Genomic DNA, 26,546 nt, shown 5'->3' with positions numbered 1-26,546 from the left:
CATCGTAAACGCTGACGTGGTGGTATTTGTAACACAAAAATGGCCACTCTTCACATTTCTTACTATTATCTTCAGTCAACCTAATTTCATTTGGCAGCTCATTTAATTTCTATCAAAAGGACAAAACTTTCTCTGAGTAAAAGAAGAAAACATAACAGATATAAATAAAAAAATAAAACGAAAAAATTCACTTAACAATGTCTCGTAAGAATCCTAAGTCCTGACAAATGTAATCATACACAGAACAAAAGAAAAAAATAGCAAAATATAGAAACTTTGGGAAATAATTTATAATTTTGTCAAAATGTTGAAGCTTTTGACTAATAATTTATTTTAATCTTATATTTGATAAAATTGGTTATAGAATACATTACCGAAAAATAAAAATCATAATTGTGGGAATTGAGGAATTTTAACTAAGAATAAAAGTTTGTGTATTTCCCCACATCAACGACTACTTCTTTTGTGTACTTAAGCGATTGTTTTCTTTAACATGTTCATATAACAAATGTGGCACACTCAAAAGATAACATCCAAGCTACTATGGGATGTTTGATGGTTTACGGATGTATATCAAAGAAATGTTCACCAAATGAAAACCAACCATAGGCAAAACTCAACCGGAAATGGACTGCTCTTAAGCATTTTGTATCCGCTTCCACTCGAGAAGGTCTGAGATAACATTATACTAAGTAGCTTCATAGATACATTTCTCAGAAATACAAACGTCTCTAAAAATGTCTCAAAATAACTCAATTGCTCAGAATGCTAAAATCTCAAAGGAAACAAAATTGTTAGAATTAGAATGTCATGTGATTTCGATACAAGCATTATAATTAATTATTTTGGAAATATTTGTGTTTATAAATTAAAGATTAGCTTCATAATAGTATGATGAACAACAATAGTAAAATATAACGTCAACATTGTATTTTTCCGCAGTGACAACCTTATAAAACTTTTCTAGAGACGATGAGATTTCTGTATGCGGCTCGGACTCGGGCATTGGAGGTCTCATGTTATTGAGTTGGTCACATAGTAGGCATACATTAGTATGATCCCCTTTAAACCCGCTTTAAGAAATTATGAATTAGAAATAAGGAATATATTTTGATCAGACCAACTAGACAAACATTTCAAATTTGCTTGCCACAAAAAAAAACAAGAGAAAACCTGGCACTTTTAAAAATAAAAAATCATTCTTAATTAATTATATCATGCCAAGGAAATGCAAATAATGAAAATTAATTATGATGCGACTCGTGCGTGCTTAATATGAACTCAAATTCAAACTTTAAATTAAACTTCCACTGAGAGTTATTCCTTGTTGATGAGTCTTTGGATAATATTCATGGTATGATTTCCATTTACGAAATCTTTCCGCTCACTCTTTTTGCCGTAACAAATTGGTCGTAATAAAAGACCACGTATTAACATTGACAAATGTACAAAAACTTTAGGCTCTGCAAACAAACATGACAAAGGCTGTGGAAAAGGGGAATAGCTGTCACGGTTATTAATTAAGGCTTTTAATTTATATAATCCTTTTAACTATGGGTTCAAATAGAGCAAAAAGAACAAACGAAATTACGTTTATTTTCCTTCTACTATCAATTATCCACATCTGGTAATGTAACAGACAAAAACATTTACCCTAAAAAATTTGGATTTTCTCCTGGCGCAAATGGTACTTGTACTATATTTACGAAATTTGTTTATTGCTCATATGCCCCTATGTACCACAAACAAAAGCGCTTTAAAACTGTTAATACTATTGCAAATGTATATCCTCATATACTGTTCAAAGTTACGTTTAATGATTTATCCTAAAATCATCTATCGGAGCATACAAAATAGTTGGGGCTTGATCGATTCAAAACTACTGGAGACTCTCCATTCAAGAATACAAGCGTTTATATCGCTTTCGTGAAAGGACATTTTCATGAAAAAAAAATTGCCTTTACTAATGCTGCAAAATCTTCTTTAATAATTATGAACAATTCTTCTGCGTCTTAAATGTATGGTTAATGCAATTCTTAATTAATTGCAATTCAAAGCTTCCATGGAAGTTTTTCAAGAATGATGTTCTATAATATATAACAGGTTGGCTGATAAGTCCCCGGTCTGACACATAGATGAAGTCGCTAGTATTAAATGCATATTATTTTTATATAGTACCAACCTTCAAATGATTCGTGTCAAAATTTGACGTCTGTAAGTCAATTAGTTTGTGAGATAGAGCGTTTTTGTGAAGCAACTTTTGTTATTATGAAAAAAAAAATGGAAAAAAGGAATTTCGTGTTTTGATAAAATACAGTTTTCTGAAGGGGAAAAATACGGTGGAAGCAAAAACTTGGAATGATAATGAGTTTCCGGACTCTGCCCCCAGGGAAATCAACAATAATTGATTGGTATGCAAAATTCAAGCGTGGTGAAATGAGCACGGAGGACGGTGAACGTAGTGGACGCCCGAAAGAGGTGGTTACCGACGAAAACATCAAAAAATCCACAAAATTATTTTGAATGACCGTAAAATGAAGTTGATCGAGATAGCAGAGGCCTTCAAGATATCAAAGGAACGTATTGGTCATATCATTCATCAATATTTGGATATGCGGAATCTCTGTGTAAAATGGGTGCCGCGCGAGCTCACATTTGACCAAAAACAACAACGTGTTGATGATTCTGAGCGGTGTTTGCAGCTGTTAACTCGTAATACACCCGAGTTTTTCCGTCCATATATGACAATGGATGAAACATGGCTCCATCACTACACTCCTGAGTCCAATCAACAGTCGGCTGAGTGGACAGCGACCGGTGAACCGTCTCCGAAGCGTGGAAAGACTCAAAAGTCCGCTGGCAAAGTAATTGCCTCTCTTTTTTTGGGATGCGCATGGAATAATTTTTATCGATTATCTTGAGAAGGGAAAAACCATTAACAGTGACTATTATATGGCGTTATTGGAGCGTTTGAAGGTCGAAATCGCGGCAAAACGGCCCCATATGAAGAAGAAAAAGTGTTCTTCCACCAAGCAACGCACCGTGCCACAAGTCATTGAGAACGATGGCAAAAATTCATGAATTGGGCTTCGAATTGCTTCCCCATCCAACGTATTCTCCAGATCTGGCCCCCAGCGACTTCTTCTTGTTCTCAGACCTCAAAAGGATGCTCGCAGGGAAAACAATTGGCTGCAATGAAGAGGTGATCGCCGAAACTGAGGCATATTTTGAGGCAAAACCGAAGGAGTACTACCAAAATGGTATCAAAAAATTGGAAGGTCGTTATAATCATTGTATCGCTCTTGAAGGGAACTATGTTGAATAATAAAAACGAATTTTGACAAACAAATGTGCTTTTCTTTGTTAGACCGGGGACTTATCAGCCAACCTGTTATATATTCGTTGAAAATATGTTTGTTATAAATGGATTGTATGGATCGTACATCTTTTCTTGAACAAGGCCAAAACTATTTCAAGTATTGGCTATGCACCAGATCACACATGAATGGTTCTTCAATACACACAACATTTACATCAAATCCCACCCAAAATTCAGTATATTCAGTGAGATTAAGCATTGTACTTTATAAGTACCTGTACTTATTGATATGAGAGTAGAGCCCAATTCGTACAGACGTTCCCCATGTGTTGGATAATTTATTTGTATATGTGTGTTTAACTGTCGTTATCAAAGCCACGTTCACACTTCAAATTGTCACAGAAAAAATTATATTTCAAGGTACTTAAAAAATAAATTTACCTGCATATTTAATGTACCCTCCCTTTACCGTCAAAGTTTTGTTCTATATAACAAATGCATAATTTCGCTAATATACTGCAGTTTTCATGACGATATGTAATATTTTCTACGAACATCTGGTCTCACTAAAAGCAGGATTATAAAACTATTATAGGGGTAAACACCTCCGAGAGGGTCCAGAAATACTTAAAAGCTCGTAAAACATTTTTTATATTTTGTTTTAAGAGAAAACGTAGTAAAATACACAAGATAACCAAAAACTACAATATAACAACACCATTTTCTTTAATAAAGAATTGCTTTAATAGTACTCAGCCATACTAGAGAGTGGCTACCTCTTTGTTGCTAGCAATGCTCAGTCCTGTGGCGGTTCTTACTCTTTGGGTGTACGTCGGGATACGTTGCCACAAAAGATAACAAGGGAGTACAATCTTTTCAATCTCAATCTTTGAAAATCTTTTCCACACTAGATCACAATTAATGATTTAGTTGTGTGATCTTTTTAAAATAAATAACAACAATTATTTCATATTGACTTCTTTAATCTACGGGCAATCTAATTTGTTTCAGCCCCCTATTAAATATATTTTTCTAAACGTAAAGAAACATTAGTTTTGTTGTTTATTACATTTATTTAAAGCCATAAAAATGCCACCATAACTTGCTTCCCAAGTGGCCAGATAAATATAGAAATTATGCTAATATGCCTACGAAGGCAAAATGAGAAAATAATAAATGTCAATACTATTATTAAACGACTCCAGAAATAACAAAGGAAGCCATCTGAACCCCTTACACTAACGATAGTACTTGCGAGCATCCATCAGTACTTTGTTTGACACATGTTCCCTGGAGAATGAAAGCCTGTAATTTATAAATTTCAATTAGACGAGCATAGCAAAATGGTACTCACAAAAACATCGCACCACCACCACCACCACCACCAAAGTGAATCATAGTATTCATGACCATGTCATCATCACAAACGTTAGTGGCATCTATTCGCACAGTTCTCGCTGAACATTCATCTTTACAGATGATGACCATTAATGGCCCCCCAGTTGACAAGAAAGCCTGAGTGGCGAATGTGGACTGTCAAATGGTTGGAGACGTTAGGGTGAGAATCAAAGTCTGACCCACTGTGGAAGCTTATAATAACTTGTGTTGTCATTATGAATGGCGGCAGCGGACAAGTTTTATTTAAGCATATCCGTTTCGGAGGCTCTTCGCACAAGTTTGCGTGTGCCATAGTTAATAATGAGAATACTCGGTTGTTGATGCTTCGAATTCTGCTGGTGGTGTTAACTGTAATGATGATGGAGAACATGGACAGGATAGTTAAAACTTTTTAGTTTTTGTTGACAACTTTGCCAAGCTCACATTCATGAACATACATACATACATACGTGCACACACAAACACTGGCATGCCCAGATGACAATGACATCTATAATGAGCTGACAACAATGTTACATGCCTTGTGGCATACATTTGTGTGGATGTAATGACAGGCGGGTTTTAAGGTGTGTTGCTTGGGCAAAGTATTCGATTATGGGATACCTGAACTTTAAAATTGAAAAGCGCCGTTTACAAATTTATTCATTTATTAAAAGGGTTCATTTAAATCTCGGCCGATATGGATGCATTTGGGATTTCATTAAATTATATATTAAAGTGGAGGAAATTTATTTAATTTTTTTCTTTTAGTTTATTTCAATTTCAAATTCAACGTAAATGGAAGTCCTTCTCCAATAGAGGTCGAGCGAAGAATAGGTTTCGGCTTCGAAATTCAGCCAAAAATCAATAATTTTGAATAATTTAGTTATTATCGAATTGTCCCAGTCTAGAATTTGTCTCAGTCAAAACACCCAGTACAAATAAAATGCAAAAAAGTTATAAAACATCTTTGTTTGTCATTGTAATATCAAACAACTGAATTTTGAATACTAAAAAGGCTATTAGTTCTTTACCTTTTATTGTTGTTTTTATCTTTGTTGAATAAGATAAGCTTTTATGTTATTGAACTAATCACACCAAATTTCTTTAATTAAAAATTTCTGGAAAATATTCGGCTTCAGCGGATTATTGTTATTTTGGCCGAACATCGGATTCGGCCAAAAACCCCGCTTCGGTCGATCTCTCATTTTATCAAAACCTTAGTCAGATAAGCAGAGACAAGGAGAGGTTGACTAAATAGTATGAATTATCTTTAATGAATTAAAGGCTCTTCATCCTTCTAAAACCTCACCATCCTTTACCCAAAAATATTTATTCGTATAGTTTTATTGCTTTGAATGAAAGAATCCATAAACACAATTGAAGAATTCACTTCAGATGTGATTAAGGTATTTGCAAAATATTAACATCAAATTATTTAAATTTGAGACAAAAAATAGTTAACATTTCTTCAAGTGTTTTTATAAAAATGTGTTTATACCCTGCATATAAAATTAACATTCAAACGAAATTCTTAAAACCTCTAATTTGTGGGAAAGGCCCAATACCCGTAATGGCTTGAAAACACCACTGGACAGTCCTCATCAACGTCATAAACTGTCTCATGAGGCAAATACTTTGCCACATTCCATTTTCGAGAATTCCAGTGCTAATGCGTGCAGATCATCATCATCAACAACCACAACAATAGCAACTGATAAGAGCGAAATTCCTCTTTCGGACACTGGTGCTCGGAATATTTTCACTCCCCTCGACCGCCACCCAAAAACTGACCACCATTTGAGAAGGGCATAGATTTATTTCATTATATTATGGGAAATTTTCTACAATGAGGTTTTGCTCTTTCATCCATTTCCATCCCAAAAATCACGCAAACAATACGCCTGTCACTTTAATGATGACAAATGCTAGGATATTCGCTCACTTTTCCACCCACACTCAATTGACACTCACTTTACCACCCACACACAATCGAACACACATATCACACCAAAAACAGAGGTGAGAACATTTCCTTCTTTATACAAAAGGAGTTGGGTTTTTAACGCATGACCATCCTGACCAAGACAAAAAGCGACGTAGTGAAATAAAATGTGTTGTTTTTATTAGAAAAAAGGTTAAACATAATTTCAAATTATGGTTGCAAAAAGTTTAATCTCTTGAAGTGGTTTTTGTTATCGCACAAAAGTTTTGGAAATAAAATACCATGTATAAAACATAACAGTCCTGTGAAAACAAAAATTGCTACAATGTATTACAGTGGATACCTTTTAAGATTGACTACTTTTTAACATTGAAATTAAAACCAATTAATTAAAAACAACATACTGGGGTAATATAATTTCGAAGAGCATTACATTTATAATAGAATTAGTTCAACAATTATCCACCGTGACACATAAGCCCTTGTGGTGTAATGCTTAGCATGCTCACCTTTCATACAAAGAGTCTATCTAAGTTTCAGCCTCAGAAATGCTGCTGACATTTTTGAGTGTTTAATGCTTCTCTTAGTAGTGTCAGCTCCTTTCGGATTCGTCTATAAAACGAAGGTGCCTTGTCATTAAGTGAACCAAAGAATCGGACAACATTCAAGTGGCGACCGGTCATATCACGTGATGGCGGAGGACATAAAGCCCAAACTAAAAATATGCGTTATGACCGCCTTAAGGTAGGACATAGTCCCCAAAAATAGTTTTGGGGGATATTTCCGTTGGGGGTCTTAAGCAACGGGCTGCAACTATATCTAATCTAATCTAGTTCAATAGTAGTCTATGCTAGCTCGTGATGCACAAGATATTTTATGTAAAATAAATAAATTAAATACCATCATCAGACATAGACATTTCATCAGGTTGGAAGCAAATAACCAGCAAATCTGGGAACATTTCTGCTATCATTCAAAAAATATATTGATTTTAGTTTTTGTATCCGTCATAAGCAAAAAACAAAATGGAAGTTGTTAACAAACATTTCTTTTTAAGACCATTCCAGGTTTCTTCATCAATTTTTTGCCACTTCCAAAGAAGTTATTTTCGACCAGTCGTTACTTGGCTGTTTAAAGTCAAAATTTAAATTTGTGACAATTAAATGACCACAAAAAGAATAGAAAATTAACCAAAAAGTAAAAAAATAATGAAAATAAAATAAAAATTTTCACCTCCGTGGGGATTTAAACCTATGCCTATTGACTTTTTCACTTCCATGGAATTTCTTTTGAGAATGTTTTGCAAATTACTAGGATTTTACATTTGTTGAGTTTAAATGAAAAAAAAAATATTTCTACAAAAATATACGCCATAAAAACATTCATTATGTTTTACACTGTTTACCCCTAGTGAGATTTGAACCTGTGTTCTTTATTTTTTCATTCATACTAATAAAGAACATCTCGAGAAGTAATTAAAAAGTTATGCCTTGCAACAAGTTGGGGATCCAAACTACTTTTTTCGAAGCTATTTTTTTAATGGGTCGTTGTATTAGCTGTACTAAGCGGCTAAATGTCCTTACAGATATAGTTATGTTCGTTTTCTAAATGTTCATTTAAACGGGTTGCTATCGATAAAACCGCTAATTATATAAATTTTTGCTAGTCGATGATCTCTGAAATACACATAAATGTAATCTGCAGTACTCGTAGCTTAGTATTCATTAAAAAAAAAACATTTGATACTCATGAGAAACCGAGTTTAAATCATAATCTTTGTACTTGTCGCAGGTATGCCCTTCATTGCATGTCTTCCCAATAGCTTAGACTGGTTCTACTGTCTCCATATTTCTGTTTACAATTCTCTGAAAGGAAATATAAAACAAATGTTATCCATTTTCGAAAAAAATTATTGTAAACTTTAACTGTGTTCAGCAGGTGTATGTATGGCAAACTGTGAGTAGTCTGTTAATAATGTAAAAGGATTGTCATTTTATTCCTACATCCTGCTCTTGCTGACATAGATGCAGCTGAAAGTTGATAGTGAATTTTCGATGTTGTGTGAACAAGTTTTGTGAAACGAAAACAATATAAAATCACTTCAGGGCTGACAAAATATTTCGAAATACTGGAAGTGTTTTGTTTAGACAATAGTATAAGCTAAAATACTAATATTAGGTTAAGATGAAACCGAGAAGACATACATCTATGTCGGCATTCGGAGCACTCTCATAATATCTATATGTTCTCACCAAATTTTTCTAATTGGAGAACTCAGTAAAGTCCTCAACGTAAAGTGTATTCCGACCCTTGCTATCAGGTTCGGTATCATGTCTCCTTTGCGGTTTCGAGATCATTACCGAGTAAATGAACGTTGAAGGAATTGTACCTCGTCAGAAATTGCACTACTTTACTAACTGTTTTCTTATTGTATTGGAATAGTGCTATGCTTCTCACCTCCTTCGGAAACCCAGTTGGGTCATTTTCCTCCCTCCGCCGGCCACGTCATTTCACAAACTTATATTCTTCCAATTCTTGAAACATACCAAAAAGCCTTCTTCGATTTTCTTTTGTCGCCTCAAACGACTCTTTGGCTTTTATGGATCCAAATGTGCTACATTTAATTACCATTTCCAGGGCGTTTGTCTTCAAATTCATTTATTCTCTTGCTTTCTACAATACTTTCATACAAAATTATACAAATATAAAATTCCATATTCGTGTTGATTCGAATGGAATGTAATACCATGAATATGTAAAATTTCTTTTTTTTTATTGAAAAACATTTCTACTATCTGCTGGTCATATACTTCATATAGTTTCGTAGTTCCATTGGCTTGTTGAGATACCTGCGCCATGGTATAACTATAAGTCTGGAAATGTTGAGCTAAATATAGTCAAATTCAAGTAAATATTAAAAAGTTGTCTGCATCCTACTCCAAACATAAATTTATGACTTATTTCCATGGACACATTTTTTTTTTATTTAAAAAGGCTTTTGTAGGCCAACTCACATACATACACAGAATGAATGAAAAGACGAAAAAGTTTGACGACCGAGTTTTTGGCGATAAATATTTTCATCCATTTTATTATTTGATTCTGACAAAATGAATCATCAGATTTAGTATATGTACATTCGAACATAGCTATGGTGAAATGAAGCACACCCTACAATGAAGTAATTTCATTATTTTTAACTCCTTTTAAGAATGAATTTTCCCAACATTCCGAGAATAAAGTCAGATAAGGAGTTCCTAATGGGGTAGTCAACTCAAATAAGGGCGAAAACTGAGATCAATATTAATTCTAAAAATACGTAATAAGAACATTTAGAACTAAACAGAAAAGGCTTCTAGTTGAGGATTCGAAACAAAAAGCGGGGTGACAAATTAAATGGTTACGACATGGCTTCTATAGCTTGACAAAAGTATTTTTTATTATTTCAGTTAACAAGTGGGGTTTCTGAATAATGAAGTTTCCATCTAAAAAAATTCTTGTCGCGTGAATATTCATTATAGTGCAGTTGCACTGTACCACTTAGTTTTGCGATTGAAGTGAAATAGTCGTACTCATATATGCATATTTTTCCCACTACTCACCTCCATTACCATTTCACATTATTATCGAAAATTTTGTAAAATATCTTCTGTCTAAACCCAACTATTTTGTTTCTACAATAATTTTCTTGCCCATTTTAGCACTGAATTTATTTGAAAATTCATTGAAGCATAACCTTTGGTTACTCTTCGTTCGTAGCTCAAAGGACTCAAATACATAAGCAATAGACAATTAATTTGATCCATTGAATATCTAAAGGAACATTTCAATCTAATTTGTCATTTTTTCTTTAATTCCCGTTCCTGGCTAAATAAAATATCCAAATACATGCACAAATTTTCAATTATTGGAAAAAAAGTGTGAGGTAATGTGGTATGGGAATATGTCTCTGCAAAAATTATATGTTGTTCTGTGGCCAACATTTTTTGTTGTTGCTTTTGGTTCAAACAATTTTCACTTGTACGAGTGCCGGCAAAGTTTTAAATGTCTCTCAACAATGCCATGAAGAATATGGTTTGAATTCCATGACTGCAACGAGCATCAATGGCAAGGACAGGAACATCCTGTCTCATGCAATGTCGGAAGTGCTTGTTGAGAGATGGAGTGGGGATAGCGGGTAGTAGCTGGTTCAATGTGAATGTAAATTACAAGAATAATTTCTGTCAAAGAGGATCATGCCAAAGGTGTAGTACTTTCTTTGTTTGCGTTAGATCTTAGAAGAAAAGTTTAATGAGGGGAAAATGTGAAAACTGAATGAATAATTAGAACATCATACATAGACATTTCTCTTCAGGTAATTTTTTTCGCTCAACTTCCTTCCCCAATGAAATACGTGTCAATGAGGGAAAACATTTTTAAAGGACAATTGTTGGATGCTTATGGAATAATTGAAGAATGTAGGAAACCACTTATAGTTGAGTGGTTTAGTATTTTCTCTTTCTTTAGACTGAAAGTCCTGGTATTTTTATTATCATACCACCTGCGGTGATGTGGCATTAAATTGTAAATTCCATTCTCTTTATTATTATACTATGAGGGTTTCTATTAATAAGAAATTCCATAAGCCTTTGTATGATGTCAAAAGAGATTCGTAAACCCATTATTAAAATAAAAATTGTGGGAAGTCTGTACTTCAAATGATGAAAAATTGGCTCTTTAAATCTAATTAAACATGAACAGAATCGCTAGAGTGCTAAATGCGAGTAAAAAATGCCCATAACAATAGGACACCAGTAGTACCAAGTCCAACACATTACGTGATGTTTTACATATTTGAGATTTGCAATGCAATTTTCAAATCTATTCTCTAGAAATATGGAGTAATTACATCAGTAAAACACTGAAGGTATATACACACAATAAATTCTTTTCTGTCCAACGAAATTTTAGGCTAACAATGCTTGTTTTGTTGTCAAAACTTGTTTCTTTCAGGCTAGGTTAGGTTAGGTTAGAGTAGGTGGCAGCCCGATGTATCAGGCTCACTTAGACTATTCAGTCCATTGTGATACCACATTGGTGAACTTCTCTCTTATCACTGAGTCCGATTCCATGTTAAGCTCAATGTCAAGGGATCTCCTTTTTATAACTGAGTCCGAACGGCATTCCACATTGCAGTGAAACCACTTAGAGAAGTTTTGAAACCGTCAGAAATGTCACCAGCATTACTGAGGTGGGATAATCCACCGCTGAAAAACTTTTTGGTGTTCGGTCGAAGCAGGTATCGAACCCACGACCTTGTGTATGCAAGGCAGGCATGCTAACCATTGCACCACGGTGGCTCCCAAATAAAAACTCTTAAGCTAATTCAGAAAGTAATTGAAAATAGTTACCATTTCTAATTTTCTAAAAAATTAATTGAGTTTTGCAATCAACATCAATTACATTTTTAATTAAATCAATTAAAAACTTTATTGAAATTTGCTAATGAAATCAATTAATTTTTTAATCAAGAATTTTTTGCTATGCCCAATTAAAACTGTGATTGATACTATCATTTTCGTGATCGAAGACATTTCAATTAAAAAATTAATTGGATCAATTAATTTCATGATTGAATCAGGAAAAAAATTTTTGTCTGCATGTAGATGCTTCCCGAACAGTTGCTCTTCAACTTCAATTTAAAAATTCTAATACAGTGAAACCACTTAGAGAAGTTTTGAAACCGTCAGAAATGTCACCAGCATTACTGAGGTGGGATAATCCACCGCTGAAAAACTTTTTGGTGTTCGGTCGAAGCAGGAATCGAACCAACGACCTTGTGTATGCAAGGCGGGCATGCTAACCATTGCACCACGGTGAAATGTATGGTTGTGCATGTTAATTTAATGAATACTTTTGTTTTAGTTTTAACCAAAAATATGTTTTATTTTAATATTATTTATAATACCGATTTTTTGACAATTTTTAATATTAATGTGCCGATTATGACGATTTTTTCTGAAAAAAGTGACGATTTTGCTTAAAATTTTATTGGCAGCCCTGGCGGTGACCTATAACCCAAAACTCAAGTGAATGATTATTGGAATTCAGTGGAAAATGTTGGAGCTACGTTTTTGTCTTTGACACTTATTATAGTTCCAACAAACCTTCATATCCAAACACTGTATACTTTCAGTTTCTTCATTCAAATTTAAATTCATCATAGTCAGTATCCAATGCATATAATGTGTAAATGTAGCATACCAATTTTGATGTATGATTTTCCCACACTCAAAAAACAGTGAACCCCCCAAGGAAGGGAAATTTTGATTAAATTTAGAAAAAATTGGTTAATTGTAGAAAAATTTAACTAAGCTCTATTATAAGCGCAGATGTCACGCTGATTTCACAAAAATAAGTAAATATTTTTCGACAATTTCAAGAAAATTTATTACACGTAATTCATTTATTTTTCACTTTCGTAGTTTGAAGGAAAAAATTGGAGTTCAAATTGCAAAAATGTCTTTAGTGCCATACGAAGTTCAAAATGGGCGCATTACAAATTTTAAGAATATCTGAACGAATTTTAAGAATGTCACGAATTTAGTTAATCTTTATGTTTCATTTGTGTATAGTTTTTTCCCCTACACCCTCAAAAAAAAATCGCTTCTTTAACATATGTTCCAAACATATTTTGCAGGAAGCACATATATTATTGCATACTGCCGAAACATTAATATGTTTGTTTTATGTGAACATATTATATGTTTGGAAGCATTTTGAGCCAAAAATATTGTTTACGTCAATAATGTGAATTCCCTTACATAGAAACGTATCTATAAGTACAATTACTACATATAGTTGAAATGCAGGTGGCGTTGCCTTGCATTCGTTAAAATTGCAACTACAATAAATCCTATGTTAGCTGTTAAGTTCATGACCAAATAAAAACTCACTTTGGATTCATCTTTGAAACGAACAACACCTGTTTTCTTTATTTCTTTTCGGAGGAAATCTTTGACTAAAATCGAGTGACATTTCTACTCCTGTTGGTGTTTTGCAGCCTTCCAAATTCACATTCAGCCAAGTTCATTTTGAGCCTATCACATCAACATTTTATGATCCATTCGAACCGGATTTCTACAAACTTGGACCCGGTTGCATAACATTTATTCCCCAAAGCTACATCACTCATCATCTCACTCCATCATACGGAATCATCTCCACTAATTCCATTTGTCTCAGGTTTGTCTCTGTGTACATTTTCGTCTCCAATGGTATGTATGTTTCAATTTGGGAACTAGTATAGTGTTGGCAGGCAAGCGAATTGACGTAATTCGGAATATTTCAATGTTCTCAGTATATGTATGCGACAAAGAGACTAAAAATTTCGCGTAAAAATCATAAAATACATTTCTTCTAAAGTCTCTCCTTTAAAATAGGAAAAATTAACAATTTCGAAAAAGAAAAGAGCGAAATTTCTGTGTAATTTTCCTAAGTTATTTTACAAAGTGTGGTTTAGAAATTCATTACAAACTTAAAACCTTTCATTAAATGTTTTTCTAAAAAGAAAATTAAATCCATTATATAAAAAAGAGTATTATAAAAAATTTCGTAAAACAGAAAAAGTCGCTAAAATTTCTTTAAAATACTAATTTCAATATCTCAGCCAATAATTCTCATAAAATCCAACATAATTTCTCAACAAAAAAAATACTCTTAGTGTTTCCTAAAACGACAAGTGAATTCTCGTAGTTTTTTTTGTTCTCCATATAAACATATATATGTTTTTACAAAAGTTTTGTACATTTCTTTGAAAAAAAAAAAATCCAGAAAATTCCATGCAAAAGGCAAAATAGAAATGTACATACATACAAAAAAATATTACATAAGAAATTCCATCTAAAACCGAAAAAGTGCACTTGAAAGAAAGGTAATATCAAACATAACCTAAAATTTGGATTTATAATCATATGTATATATGTACACGTGTTTAACCATAACCAGAAAAATATATATACAACCTATATATATTACAAAGTGTGTGATTTCTTAAAAGAGAAAACGAGATAGTCAAAGTCTCCACTTTAACCTTTAACCGTTATTCCACAAAGATAACTTAATTTGAGTGGTACGTACATACATGCAAATATTTTTTACTTTTCCCTCCAAAAAATTATTTACATATTCGCATTCCTGCTCTTTTTATTTTATTAATGTTACTCATGCCTTATAATTCCCCCTTATTGTAATTACCAATTTATCAATATATCTCTTGTATGACAGTTTAATAAGAGAGGCAGAGAGTGGGTGCTCGATTAGTATACGACTCATCACTCTCTCTTCCAGTTACACTCATTCTATAAAATTGGTTCGTCGTTTCATTCCGGAGTTCCCATCGATAACCCACAGATCGATAAATTTGTTATGCATGCGAGAACCAAAAGGGAGGAAAGTGATAATCAGAAAAATAAAAAAAAACCATATACATGAAAAATCTTAACAATATAAAGAAATATAAACCAAATATATTTCAAAAAGTCAGATTATGATTTTTTTATCGTGACCTCAATTTTTTAAAAGTGTTGCATGATCCATAACTCTTTTTTTTTAAATGTAAACCCATAAATCCATTTGGAGAAAGAAAATTATCGGTGAAAAACGTTCTTTAATAAAGGTGACCAGACTTTACCAACATATTGAAGTAATGTTATAGATTCTATACACTCGAGCAAAAACATTAGTACACTTTTGCCAAATTTCGCAATAGAAAGCCGATACAAGAATTAAATAAACATTCCCACACGTTTCACTTTCCATAAAAGAAAAACATAATTGAACGTATTTTCCATACTTATTATTTTTTTTGTATATTTAAGAAACAATACAAATTATTTATGTTGTTTGTGAAATTCTTGTATTTTCTTTATTTGAAAACCTCATTTTGTTTTTAAACGAAATTTTGTTTATGAAAAGTTGATCTGCCAATTATCTTCATTTTCCCAGCTCTGGCTAGAAAAAAGTTCTAATTACGACATTTTCACAAACTGTTCGCTACTGGTTAACGATTCAAGGAAATATTTTCATATTTTTTATCGAGTCAAGGCCCTGAAATATGAAAGAAAAAAAAAAAACAAAAAGGTTTCTTTATTGAAAGTAAGCGCACACTCAATTGTTCAATTCTGAAGTTTTTGCCAACTACCACTTATAAAGTTTTTGTTTTGAACATCTAACCCATCGCTTGGAAAAATCTGTTTAAATCTACGACGTCAAGTAATTTCCACTTTGTTTAACAATAAAGGTATTACATTACTGGCTGTTTCTATTAATAATTTCCTTTTTAAATTCCCCAGAAGTTATCCAGTTATGAGTGAAAACGTAAGTCCAAGTAGAAATGGAAACTCTTAAATCCTAAGAGATGAAATAACATCTTTAACATAAAATAAAATCGAACCATTAGAAATATTTGTTTACAATTGTGCTTCAATCCTCTTTCTGATAAAATATATGAAAGGAAAATATTTTTTATCTACCATTATTATCAATCGTCAAAAGTTCGCCGGAACATTCATTCTGTGATTCGTTGAAGCTCATTTGAAGCTATCTGTTTCGGGATATTTAATTTTAGTCTATTCCAATTTCTGTGTTAATTTCTCCACAACCAATTCAAGCTCTTTCATATTATACATTATGAGTGCCTTGGACAGATTTATACGCGCCAATAATAAATTGGTTATGTTTGAACAGGAATTAACTGACGCAGTTATTTCTGATTCAACCATTTTTTCCTTAGAGGTCCATCGTGAAGAGCTTAAATCCATATGGTCTACAATTAAGGGTCTCTATGATAAATGCATTGATCAACTTGATAGTGAGGAGAAGGATCGTGGCCAATCTAAAGAGGATAAATCAGCTGAGGATAATGAAGCTGATTCAGACTCAGATGATGGAAATCCGGACTTAGATAGTATAAATGCCAGACTCCATAGCTCCTACGAGATATATGTTCGAATTGTTTCGAAACTTAGTTCCGATATCCACATGCGTTCGCAAACAAATCCCACTGTATCGTTACCTTCTCCTTCAAATTTCCATTTACCAGCCTGTGACACTGAATCATTTCGAGGGGATTATCAGTCTTGGCCTTCATTCCGAGACATGTTCTCCGCCATATATATTAGAAATTCAAGTCTTTCAAAAGTTCAGAAACTTTTCCATTTGAGAAAAAAGACAGAAGGAGAAGCCCATGACATTGTTAAAAAATGCCCGTTAACAAACAGTGGGTTTGACATCGCTTGGTCTAATCTCAAAGATAGATTTGAGAACAAGAGAATGCTTGTCCATTCTCAACTCCGATTACTTTTCAACCTCACCACTGTTTCGGCGGAATCAAGTGACGATATCAAATGCCTTCAGAGGGATATAAACTCCTGTATTTCATCGTTAAAAATGTATGACATTGATGTCTCTAGTTGGGATGCAATTTTTGTGTATGTATGCTCAACAAAACTTCCTCGCACCACTCTATCATTGTGGGAGCAATCCATTAAAAACAAAAAAGATTTGTCCAAATGGGAAGATTTAGATTGTTTTCTGTCGAGTCGGTACCAGACATTGGAAACAATTTCCGAAATCAATGCGCCTTCTAGTTCTGATAAATCACATTCGAATTCTAAGAAACCTAATCTTCCCTTGAACAAAAAAGTTAATAGCAATCATGCTAAAATTTCTTCCTCTTCGTCTAATCCATCTTGCAGTTTATGTGCAAATGTTTCTCACACTATACGCAAATGTCCAAAATTTCTAAATATGACTGCTAATGAGAGAGCATTATATATTAAAAAACTGAATTTATGCACTAACTGTTTCGCTAAGGCACATAACCTTAAAGAATGCAAAAGCTCCTATAATTGTTTTTCTTGTGGTAAAAGACACCATACACTACTACATCGTGACATCCAACAATCACAAGAAACGTCTGCTACTCCAAATATAAAAAGTCAGCAACAAGTCCAAAAGTCCATTGCCCAATCTATACAGTCCACATCACCCCAAGCTTCTTCCCATCCTTCAAATTCGGAGCCACTTTCATTCTGCCCTTCGACATCTGGGAACAGTATTCAAACGTGTTTTGCCGCACATTCCCATAATGTACTTCTCGGTACAGCGGTCGTTCAAGTCACACATCTGGGATTAAAATATTTCGTAAGGGCTTTAATTGACTCCGGCTCTCAAGGATCTTTTATTTCTGAACGTATTTTTAACATACTTAAGCTACCATTCCAAGCTATTGAAGCGGAAATTGCAGGCCTAAACGGTGTCACAACAGCCAAGGCCAACAAATTGGCTAACTTTTCCATATGCCCCCGATTCGACTCAAACTTAGAAGTTAGTATTACAGCCCTGGTTGTACCGCGCCTATCAGGCGACCTTCCAACCACCTCTGTGAATCCTTCCATTTTGGTAGACTTTCCAAACATTCAACTCGCTGACCCACAGTTTTACGAAAGCAATCGAATTGATTTGTTAATAGGTGCGGATTTGTTTAACAACATCATGTTGGAAAATGTCCAACGGAATATATGTGGATCCTTAGTTGCACAAGAGACCGTATTTGGATGGATAATTACAGGTCCTATCCAACAAAACCCCAAAATATCGTCCTTTTCTACTGTGGTATCTTATTTGACAGAATCCAATTTAGAAAAACAGCTTAAGCGTTTTTGGGAGGTGGAGGAAGTTCCGCAAAAGCCTCACCTCTCTGATTCCGACTCTTTCTGCGAAAAATTATTCTCAGATACTACTACCCGTGACAAAAACGGTAGATTTGTTGTATCCCTTCCGTTTAAACCATCTTTATCCAATGATTCTCCTCGGCTAGGTCAATCAAGATCTATTGCAAGTGCTCAGTTTCTAAGAAACGAAACTCGTCTGCTTAAAAACGTGGATCTGAAAAAGCAATATGATTCAGTCATTCAAGAATATTTAGAACTGGGTCATATGGTAAAAGTTCCCACCCTTTCCGAAAATAAATATCCTGAACATTATTATCTTCCACATCACGCGGTCATTAAACCTGATAGAACTACAACAAAGGTAAGAGTCGTTTTCAATGCCTCTTGTCCTAGTTCTTCAGGCACATCATTGAATGATATCCTATATCCAGGTCCAACTCTCCAAACGGATTTGACTCTCCTCCTTTTAAGATGGCGGTTTTATCGCTTCGTTTTCAGTGCCGATATTGAAAAAATGTATCGGCAAATAAGAGTTAATCCACGTGAAACCCGTTTCCAAAGAATTCTCTTCCGCTTCGATTCCAACGACAAAATTGAAGATTTCGAACTTCAGACTGTAACTTTTGGTGTGAATGCAGCACCATATTTAGCAATTAGGTCGCTGTTGCAGTTAGCACAGGATTGTTATACTTCATATCCTATCGCCAGTAAAATTATTAGAGACGACATGTACGTCGATGATGTTTTAAGCGGATGTCATGATCTCGAATCTACCTTTGAGGCCAGGAATGAATTAATTTCCGCTCTTAACTCTGCATGCTTCCCGTTAAGAAAATGGACGTCAAATTCCACAGAATTTTTAAAATCCTTGCCAAAGGAACATATTTTGAAACAAGATTTTCTTGTTTTTGACGATTCCAGTCAAACAAAAACATTAGGCGTGAAATGGAATGCGATGTCAGATTGTTTCCTTTTCGATATACAAGCTTCACCTCCGAACCCAAAATATACAAAGCGGCAAGTTCTTTCTGAGATATCTAAAATATTTGATCCAGCCGGATGGTTAGCTCCAATTGTTATACTTGCCAAGATTCTAATGCGAGATGTATGGCTTTCAAAAGTTGATTGGGATGATGATATCACTCCTAAATGCTTTAATGGGTGGGTAAAATTTTTAGAAAATTTCTCATCCACCAAATCTATTCAAATTCCTCGTTGGGTCTCCTATTCTCCAAAATGTAATATTCAATTTCATGCATTTTGTGATGCATCGGAAAACGCCTACGCGGCTGCCATTTATACTCGCATCCAATTCGAAGATAATTCCGTTTGCGTTAATTTGTTAACTTCAAAATCCAGAGTTTCCCCCGTAAAATCACTTTCGATTCCAAGGCTAGAACTTTGTGGTGCTACCTTACTAGCCGATATTGTCGAGTCTGTCATACCTTCCATGAAAATTCCCGAATATGAAGTTTTCAAATGGACCGACTCTACGATCGTCCTATCATGGCTTAGAAAACCTGCCTGTCATTGGAAAACTTTTGTTGCAAATAGGGTATCTCTTATAAGCAACAAAGTTGGAATTGACAACTGGTTCCATGTAGATACCCAGTCCAATCCCGCAGATTTAGCTAGTCGTGGTGTTTATCCCAACGAATTGATAGATAACCCTCTTTGGTGGCACGGGCCCTACTGGTTAGCACAACCACCAAGTTGTTGGCCTTTGTGCCAAGATATCCTCACCGATACAAATTTGGAACAAAAAGCTATAAAAGTACATGTTGCCACCGACTCAAATCAAAGGGACATTGTTGAACGATTTTCGTCGTTTCCTCGAGCTATCCGAGTTATATCTTATATATTTCGCTTCATTTACCGAATTCACCCAAAGTATCGTAATTCTTGCGTTAACTATTCGACTGATTTAACCGTTGATGAAATAAAAAACACAAAAAATAGATTAATTTTACTGACGCAGGCAAAATATTTTCCAAATGTCGTTGAATCCTTAAGAAAGAAGGAAATGCTTTCTAAATCTTGTGCTATTCTCAACCTCAATCCTTTTCTGGATGAAATTGGGATTATTCGTGCATTTGGCCGACTTGCATATTCACCATCGCTAAGTTATGACGAACGCTATCCTATTATTCTGCCCTACAATGGTCATCTAAGTCGGCTTATAGTGAAATTTACACATCTTTTGTGTCTTCATGGTGGTAATCAACAAGTGCTTAACCTCGTTAGATTACAATTTTGGATTCCAAAATTAAAAAATTTAATTAAATCCATTATCCACCAATGCAAGGTGTGTGTTCTCTATAAAAAGAAACTCCAAAAACAGCTTATGGCTGCACTTCCTCCAGCTAGAACCACTCTTAAACGTCCGTTTTATAACACCGGCATTGATTTTTCAGGCCCATTCAACATTAAAAGCTTTTCAGGGCGTGGTTCTAAAATTTCAAAAGGATATGTCTGTGTTTTCGTGTGCTTTGCAACGAAAGCCATTCATCTGGAAGCAACATCCTGCCTATCCACTCCCGCATTTCTGGCAGCATTTCATCGATTCATCTCAAGACGAGGTTGCCCCCAAAATGTGTATTCCGACAACGGAACCAATTTCACAGGCGCTTCAAGAGAAATCGCAAAAAATTTTGTTGAAGCCTCAAAATCCAATCTTGTATCCCACTTTGTCCATCAACAACTCTCCTGGCATTTCATTCCTCCAGGTGCACCCCATATGGGCGGCTTGTGGGAAGCCGGTGTAAAAAGTTTTAAGAACCATTTCAAAAAAATTTCCGGTAACTTTACGTATACTTTCGAGGAGTTCTGCACTCTTTTAGCCAAAATTGAGGCTTGTATGAATTCCAGGCCAATCTCTATTGCTTCGGAAGATCCGCAGGATTTAAACCCGCTTACGCCAGGTCATTTCCTAACTGGTGGTCCCATATTAGCCCCACCTGAACCTTGCTATGATACCCATCCTGAGTCGGTCGTTAATCGATGGCAGCGTGTTAAAGTTCTTCAACAACACTTTTGCCAACGATGGAAAATGGAATATTTAAAGGAACTCCATAAAAGGAATAAATGGAAGACTCCACAAAACAATATCGAAATTGACTCCGTTGTGGTTGTTCGGGAGGAAAACCTTCCTCCTAGCGAGTGGCGAATTGGCAGAGTTACAAAATTATATCCAGGAAAAGATAATCGTGTTAGAGTGGCCGACATTTATACAACCAAAGGCGTACTTACGCGCCCAATCGTAAAGCTAGTCATCCTTCCAACAAAATAGCTTATTTCCTCCCCTACTCTAACTTTATTCTACCAACAATTTTTTTTTTGCAGTAGTTCTTTATTTTTAGCTTATTTTATTTTCAGAATGCCTAGAATTGTGGAGAATCGCCCTTCCACCCCAAAGGGAACTTTTAAAAAATCTTCTCGACGTTTTCAATGCCGAATCTGTAAAGCATTTCATCCGTTGCGAAATTGCAAAAAATTCCTCTCTATGGGTTCTCACCAAAGAAAGCAAATCGTTGCAAAACATAACTATTGTGCAAATTGTTTGGCACATGAACATTCTGGTTCGGGTTGTTTCTCCAACACTGGATGCCATATCTGTAGACGACCACATCATACGTTATTACACGAAAACACAATAAACAGATCGCTCCGACAGAAATCTATGGTTCCTGCCGTACCAAGAATATTACCACCTCAAATAGTCACTATTCTTCCTACCGCCCTCGTAAAGATAGCTCATGAAGGACGTCTCTATCCGATTAGAGCTCTTATCGACACAGGATCAGCAACGAGCCGCATAGCCAAAGCAATTGTTGAAAAACTTGGCGTTCCGACGAGTCGTGTGGAGGACATTACTATGTGCCAGTTAACCATTAGGTCAATGTCCGATCCACAAGCCAGATTTACATCGTGCTTTCGAATCGATAACCGGATATCCATGAAGACGCCATCCCACTCACTACCATCGACTTTCAAAGAACGATTTTTAAATTTGATTCTTGCAGATCCCAACTTTTACGAAAGTTCACAAATATCACTAGTTTTCGGAGCCGACGTGTACCCTAAACTCATTCTAGGTGGAGTTATGCCAAACCACGACGGCATGCCAATGGCTCAAAATTCGATATTCGGATGGTTGGTTTCAGGAACGTGTCCTATGTAAATGTGGGCCATTGAACTGGTGAAAGTAATCAAATAACAAAAATAACAATCAAAATTTTAACCTAATCCTATAATCTTTGTTAATATTCTGAATTTTTAAAACAAAATCTGAATTTTTAGAACAAAATATTTTGATGGTACCCATCAAGGGGCCCGGAATGTTTACGTCAATAATGTGAATTCCCTTACATAGAAACGTATCTATAAGTACAATTACTACATATAGTTGAAATGCAGGTGGCGTTGCCTTGCATTCGTTAAAATTGCAACTACAATAAATCCTATGTTAGCTGTTAAGTTCATGACCAAATAAAAACTCACTTTGGATTCATCTTTGAAACGAACAACACCAGTTTTCTTTATTTCTTTTCGGAGGAAATCTTTGACTAAAATCGAGTGACATTTCTACTCCTGTTGGTGTTTTGCAGCCTTCCAAATTCACATTCAGCCAAGTTCATTTTGAGCCTATCACATCAACAAATATTATATGCTTGGAAGAATTTTTCCCAAACACGATTGTGCTCATTCCCTAACATACTCGTAATTTTCACTTCCACGAAATTTTTTAGTTATTGGCACCTTTCTCTGTAATACAAATAATGTTGAAGAAATTATTCACTTTTATAAATTTTTTTAAATTTTACCTTTCGCCTGCACGGAGAATCGAACCGAGGACCATACAGTTTGTAAGCCAACACACTATCCACTGGGCTACGTAGCTGTTATAGTAACCAGTAGATAATTATCGTTTTAAGTTACATTTATATAGCATAGTTTGCAGCGCCCACGAGCCCATGCAAACATAACATTATTTAACAGAAACATACATTTGTTTGCCACGTGGAGCAGTGGTTAGCATGTCTGCCTTGCATGCAAAGGGTCGTGGGTTCAATCCCTGCTCCGACCGAACATTTTTTTTGTTTTTTTTTTTTTTTTTTTAATTTACACATTTATATTTATACTATATTAATTTTTTTAAATGAAACATCGAAATGTGCGTTATTAAATATTTATAGTCAGTAACAGTGCTTGATATAAACGAAATTGAATGATTTTTGGATAAAATATTATTTTTTATTGCAAAAATAACAATCTTGTAATAAAAAACTGTTTTCGTACAAAACTTTAAAATTTGGAAGGAATTCCAAAACTAACAAAAGAAGAACGTGGAGTCGAGCATAAACATACATACATAATTTTATAATATAAACATAAATTTATTTAGGAGTGAACAGTTTTTTACTAGCATTTAACACCACCGATCTAAAATTCCTTTTATTTTTCTTTAATAATTCATTTTAAAGAAAATAAACTTTTTAAATTGTTTTAGCTGTAAAAGTCGAACTTAATGCCCGCTTTTATATTTGATGGTGTCCGTCAACTCCTCGTGGACTACTTTTTAATAAAGAGAAACTAAACTTTGTTTTTTTACATTTTACTGTGTAATTTTTCACTATTTCCTCCTTATTTCATTTTACCGTCCCAACTCTAAAAAGAGTATAGTGCCCTTTCGTTATTTTTATGAAGACCCCTGATTTCTTTCAACGAACCAAGAAAAAAATAATGCCAAAATGATAAACAAAACACATGTCCACACATACATAAAATGCTGCTCTCAAGGCGAAAACATATGCTGTTTGTTTTTCAAATGTCTATTCTCTTGGTTCAGAATGTATATTCTCTTTATTCAAATTAAATAATATTTAGACTTAAACATATCAAATTTTTGGCCTTATCATAAAACAGTTTTCCGAAACAACATACTAGCGGTTTCACAGAAATTGTTCTCTTTTGACTCTTTTGCTGTGTTATATTGATATCTTTCGTCAACTCTCCCGGTTTCCATCTCTATTTCTCTCTATACTCTCTCTGTCGCTTTGAATAAAATATCACAACATATGTATGTTTAGTTGAAATTTGTAAATTTATATATGTTTGTATTCACACATATGATTTTTATGAAACATTCATGCCCCAAACATAATATATTCTAACATATTAACATAGATGTCCCAAACATTTAGTGTTAGTTTAGGAACATTACATGTTTGCACTTAAATATATTGTGTTTTAAAATTGTGCCCGAAACACATTTTGTTTATATCGGAACATATGAAAAACATATTTTTCTAAGAGTGTACCAATAAGAAGGTTGCAGAGGACAACCCCCATGGATAGGATAGGTTAGGTGGCAGCCCGATGTATCAGGCTCACAATAGACTATTCAGTCCATTGTTATACCACATTGCTGAACTTCTCTCTTTTCACTGAGTGCTGCCCGATTCCATGTTAAGCTCAATGACAATGGACCTCCTTATTATAGCCGAGTCCGAGCGGCGTTCCACATTGCAGTGAAACCACTTAGAGAAGCTTTGAAACCCTCAGAAATGTCACCAGCATTACTGAGGTGGGATAATCCACCGCTGAAAAACTTGTTGGTGTTCGTTCGAAGCAGGAATCGAACCCACGACCTTGTGTATGCAAGGCGGGTATGTTAACCATTGCACCACGGTCGCTCCTTCTTTCAGGCTAAATAAAGTTCATGGGAACACACATGGCATAGGATACCTTAAACAAAGATTTATTTGCCTTTAAAGAGACACCTTTATCAATAATAGAAAACTTCATTTCGGAGAAAAAAGTATGTGTGTGTGACCATATGTGAGACCAACAGATGATACATATCTCTAAAAGCTTTATCAAAATCTGAAGTGATATTTCGAGTCAACAATTGAGGACAATTTAGAGAAATTGCAACAACATAATCAATTTTGTAAGAATTAATCGATCAGCTATTCTGAATCTCTTTGATGTATTGGTCTTAGGGTTATTGTTGAAGAATGTCATGTATTAAGACGGTTATTATTTATTAGCATATTCCCTACGGAACATAAACTGTTTACATAAAATCGCCGTCTTAAAGGGTGATACGGTCAAAATTTGGTCAAGGGAAAACGCGTGTAAATCGGTGAAATCGTTTATTTAAAAAATCAAATTAAGTTTCTTTTTCAAGTTCAATTAGTATAAAATTCAGGAAAAATATTCAGTTAGGCTTTCGCTCTTCCAAATCCGAATTGCCGGGCCTCACGCTTGACACCTGCCATCAGGTTTTGTACAGCCACCTTGTCCACCTTCTTCGCCGCAGAAAGCCAGTTTGCCTTGAACTGCTGCTCGTCCTTAGCAGTTTTTTTTGGTCTTCTTTAGGTTCCGCTTGACAATAGCCCAGTATTTCTCAATTAGGCGGAGCTCTGGCGTGTTGGTAGGGTTCTTGTCCTTGGGAACCACCTGCACGTTGTTGGCGGCGTACCACTCCATGGCCTTTTTACCGTAATGGCAAGATGCCAAATCCGGCCAAAATAGTACGGAACAACCGTGTTTCTTCAGGAAAGGCAGCAGACGTTTATTCAAACACTCTTTCACGTAAATTTCTTGGTTGACAGTCCCGGAAGCTATGAAAATGCTGCTTTTCAAGCCACAGGTACAGATGGCTTGACAAACCAGATATTTCTTTGCGAACTTTGACAGTTTTATGTGCTTGAAAATATCTGCTACATTTCCCCTTCCTTTTGCCGTATAAAACTCCTGTCCCGGAAGCTGCTTGTAGTCGGCTTTGACGTAGGTTTCGTCGTCCATTACCACGCAGTCAAACTTCGTCAGCATCGTCGTGTACAGCCTCCGGGATCGCGCTTTGGCCGTCGTATTTTGTTTATCATCGCGACTTGGAGTCACTACCTTCTTTTAAGTCGATAGTCCGGCTCGTTTTTTGGCTCGATGCACGGTTGTAGACGATACACCCTGCTTATTTGCGGCATCTCGGAGAGAGAGGTTAGGGTTTCGCTTGAAACTACCGGCAACTCTCTTTGTCGTCTCAGCGGCTTCCGGTTTTCGATTTCCCCCGATCCAGACTTCCTGGCTGTCAACAAACGTTCCCCAAACACTTTAATTACATTTGTAACGGTTAATTTGGCAACTTTTAGCGATTTTGTCAGCTTTGCGTGCGAGTAGCTCGGAT

The 26,546-nt window shown here is 35.0% G+C and overlaps 1 protein-coding gene across 1 annotated transcript; it reads left to right on the top strand.

Annotated features, from left to right (window-relative positions):
• The first annotated feature begins 16,310 nt into the window (after positions 1–16,310).
• On the top strand, positions 16,311–21,644 carry LOC142225329 (uncharacterized). Its single transcript, XM_075295103.1, has one exon. The coding sequence runs from the start codon at positions 16,311–16,313 to the stop codon at positions 21,642–21,644; it is 5,334 nt and encodes a 1,777-aa protein (XP_075151218.1).
• Positions 21,645–26,546: the final 4,902 nt, after the last annotated feature.

Source organism: Haematobia irritans, chromosome 2, assembly GCF_050003625.1.
Source record: "Haematobia irritans isolate KBUSLIRL chromosome 2, ASM5000362v1, whole genome shotgun sequence".
Classification (NCBI taxonomy): Eukaryota; Metazoa; Arthropoda; class Insecta; order Diptera; family Muscidae; genus Haematobia; species Haematobia irritans.
This window is presented reverse-complemented; position numbering and strand designations above follow the sequence as displayed.

Coding starts and splice junctions, on each gene's coding strand:
- LOC142225329 (XM_075295103.1), top strand. CDS start 16,311: ATGAGTGCCTTGGACAGATTTATACGCGCCAATAATAAATTGGTTATG.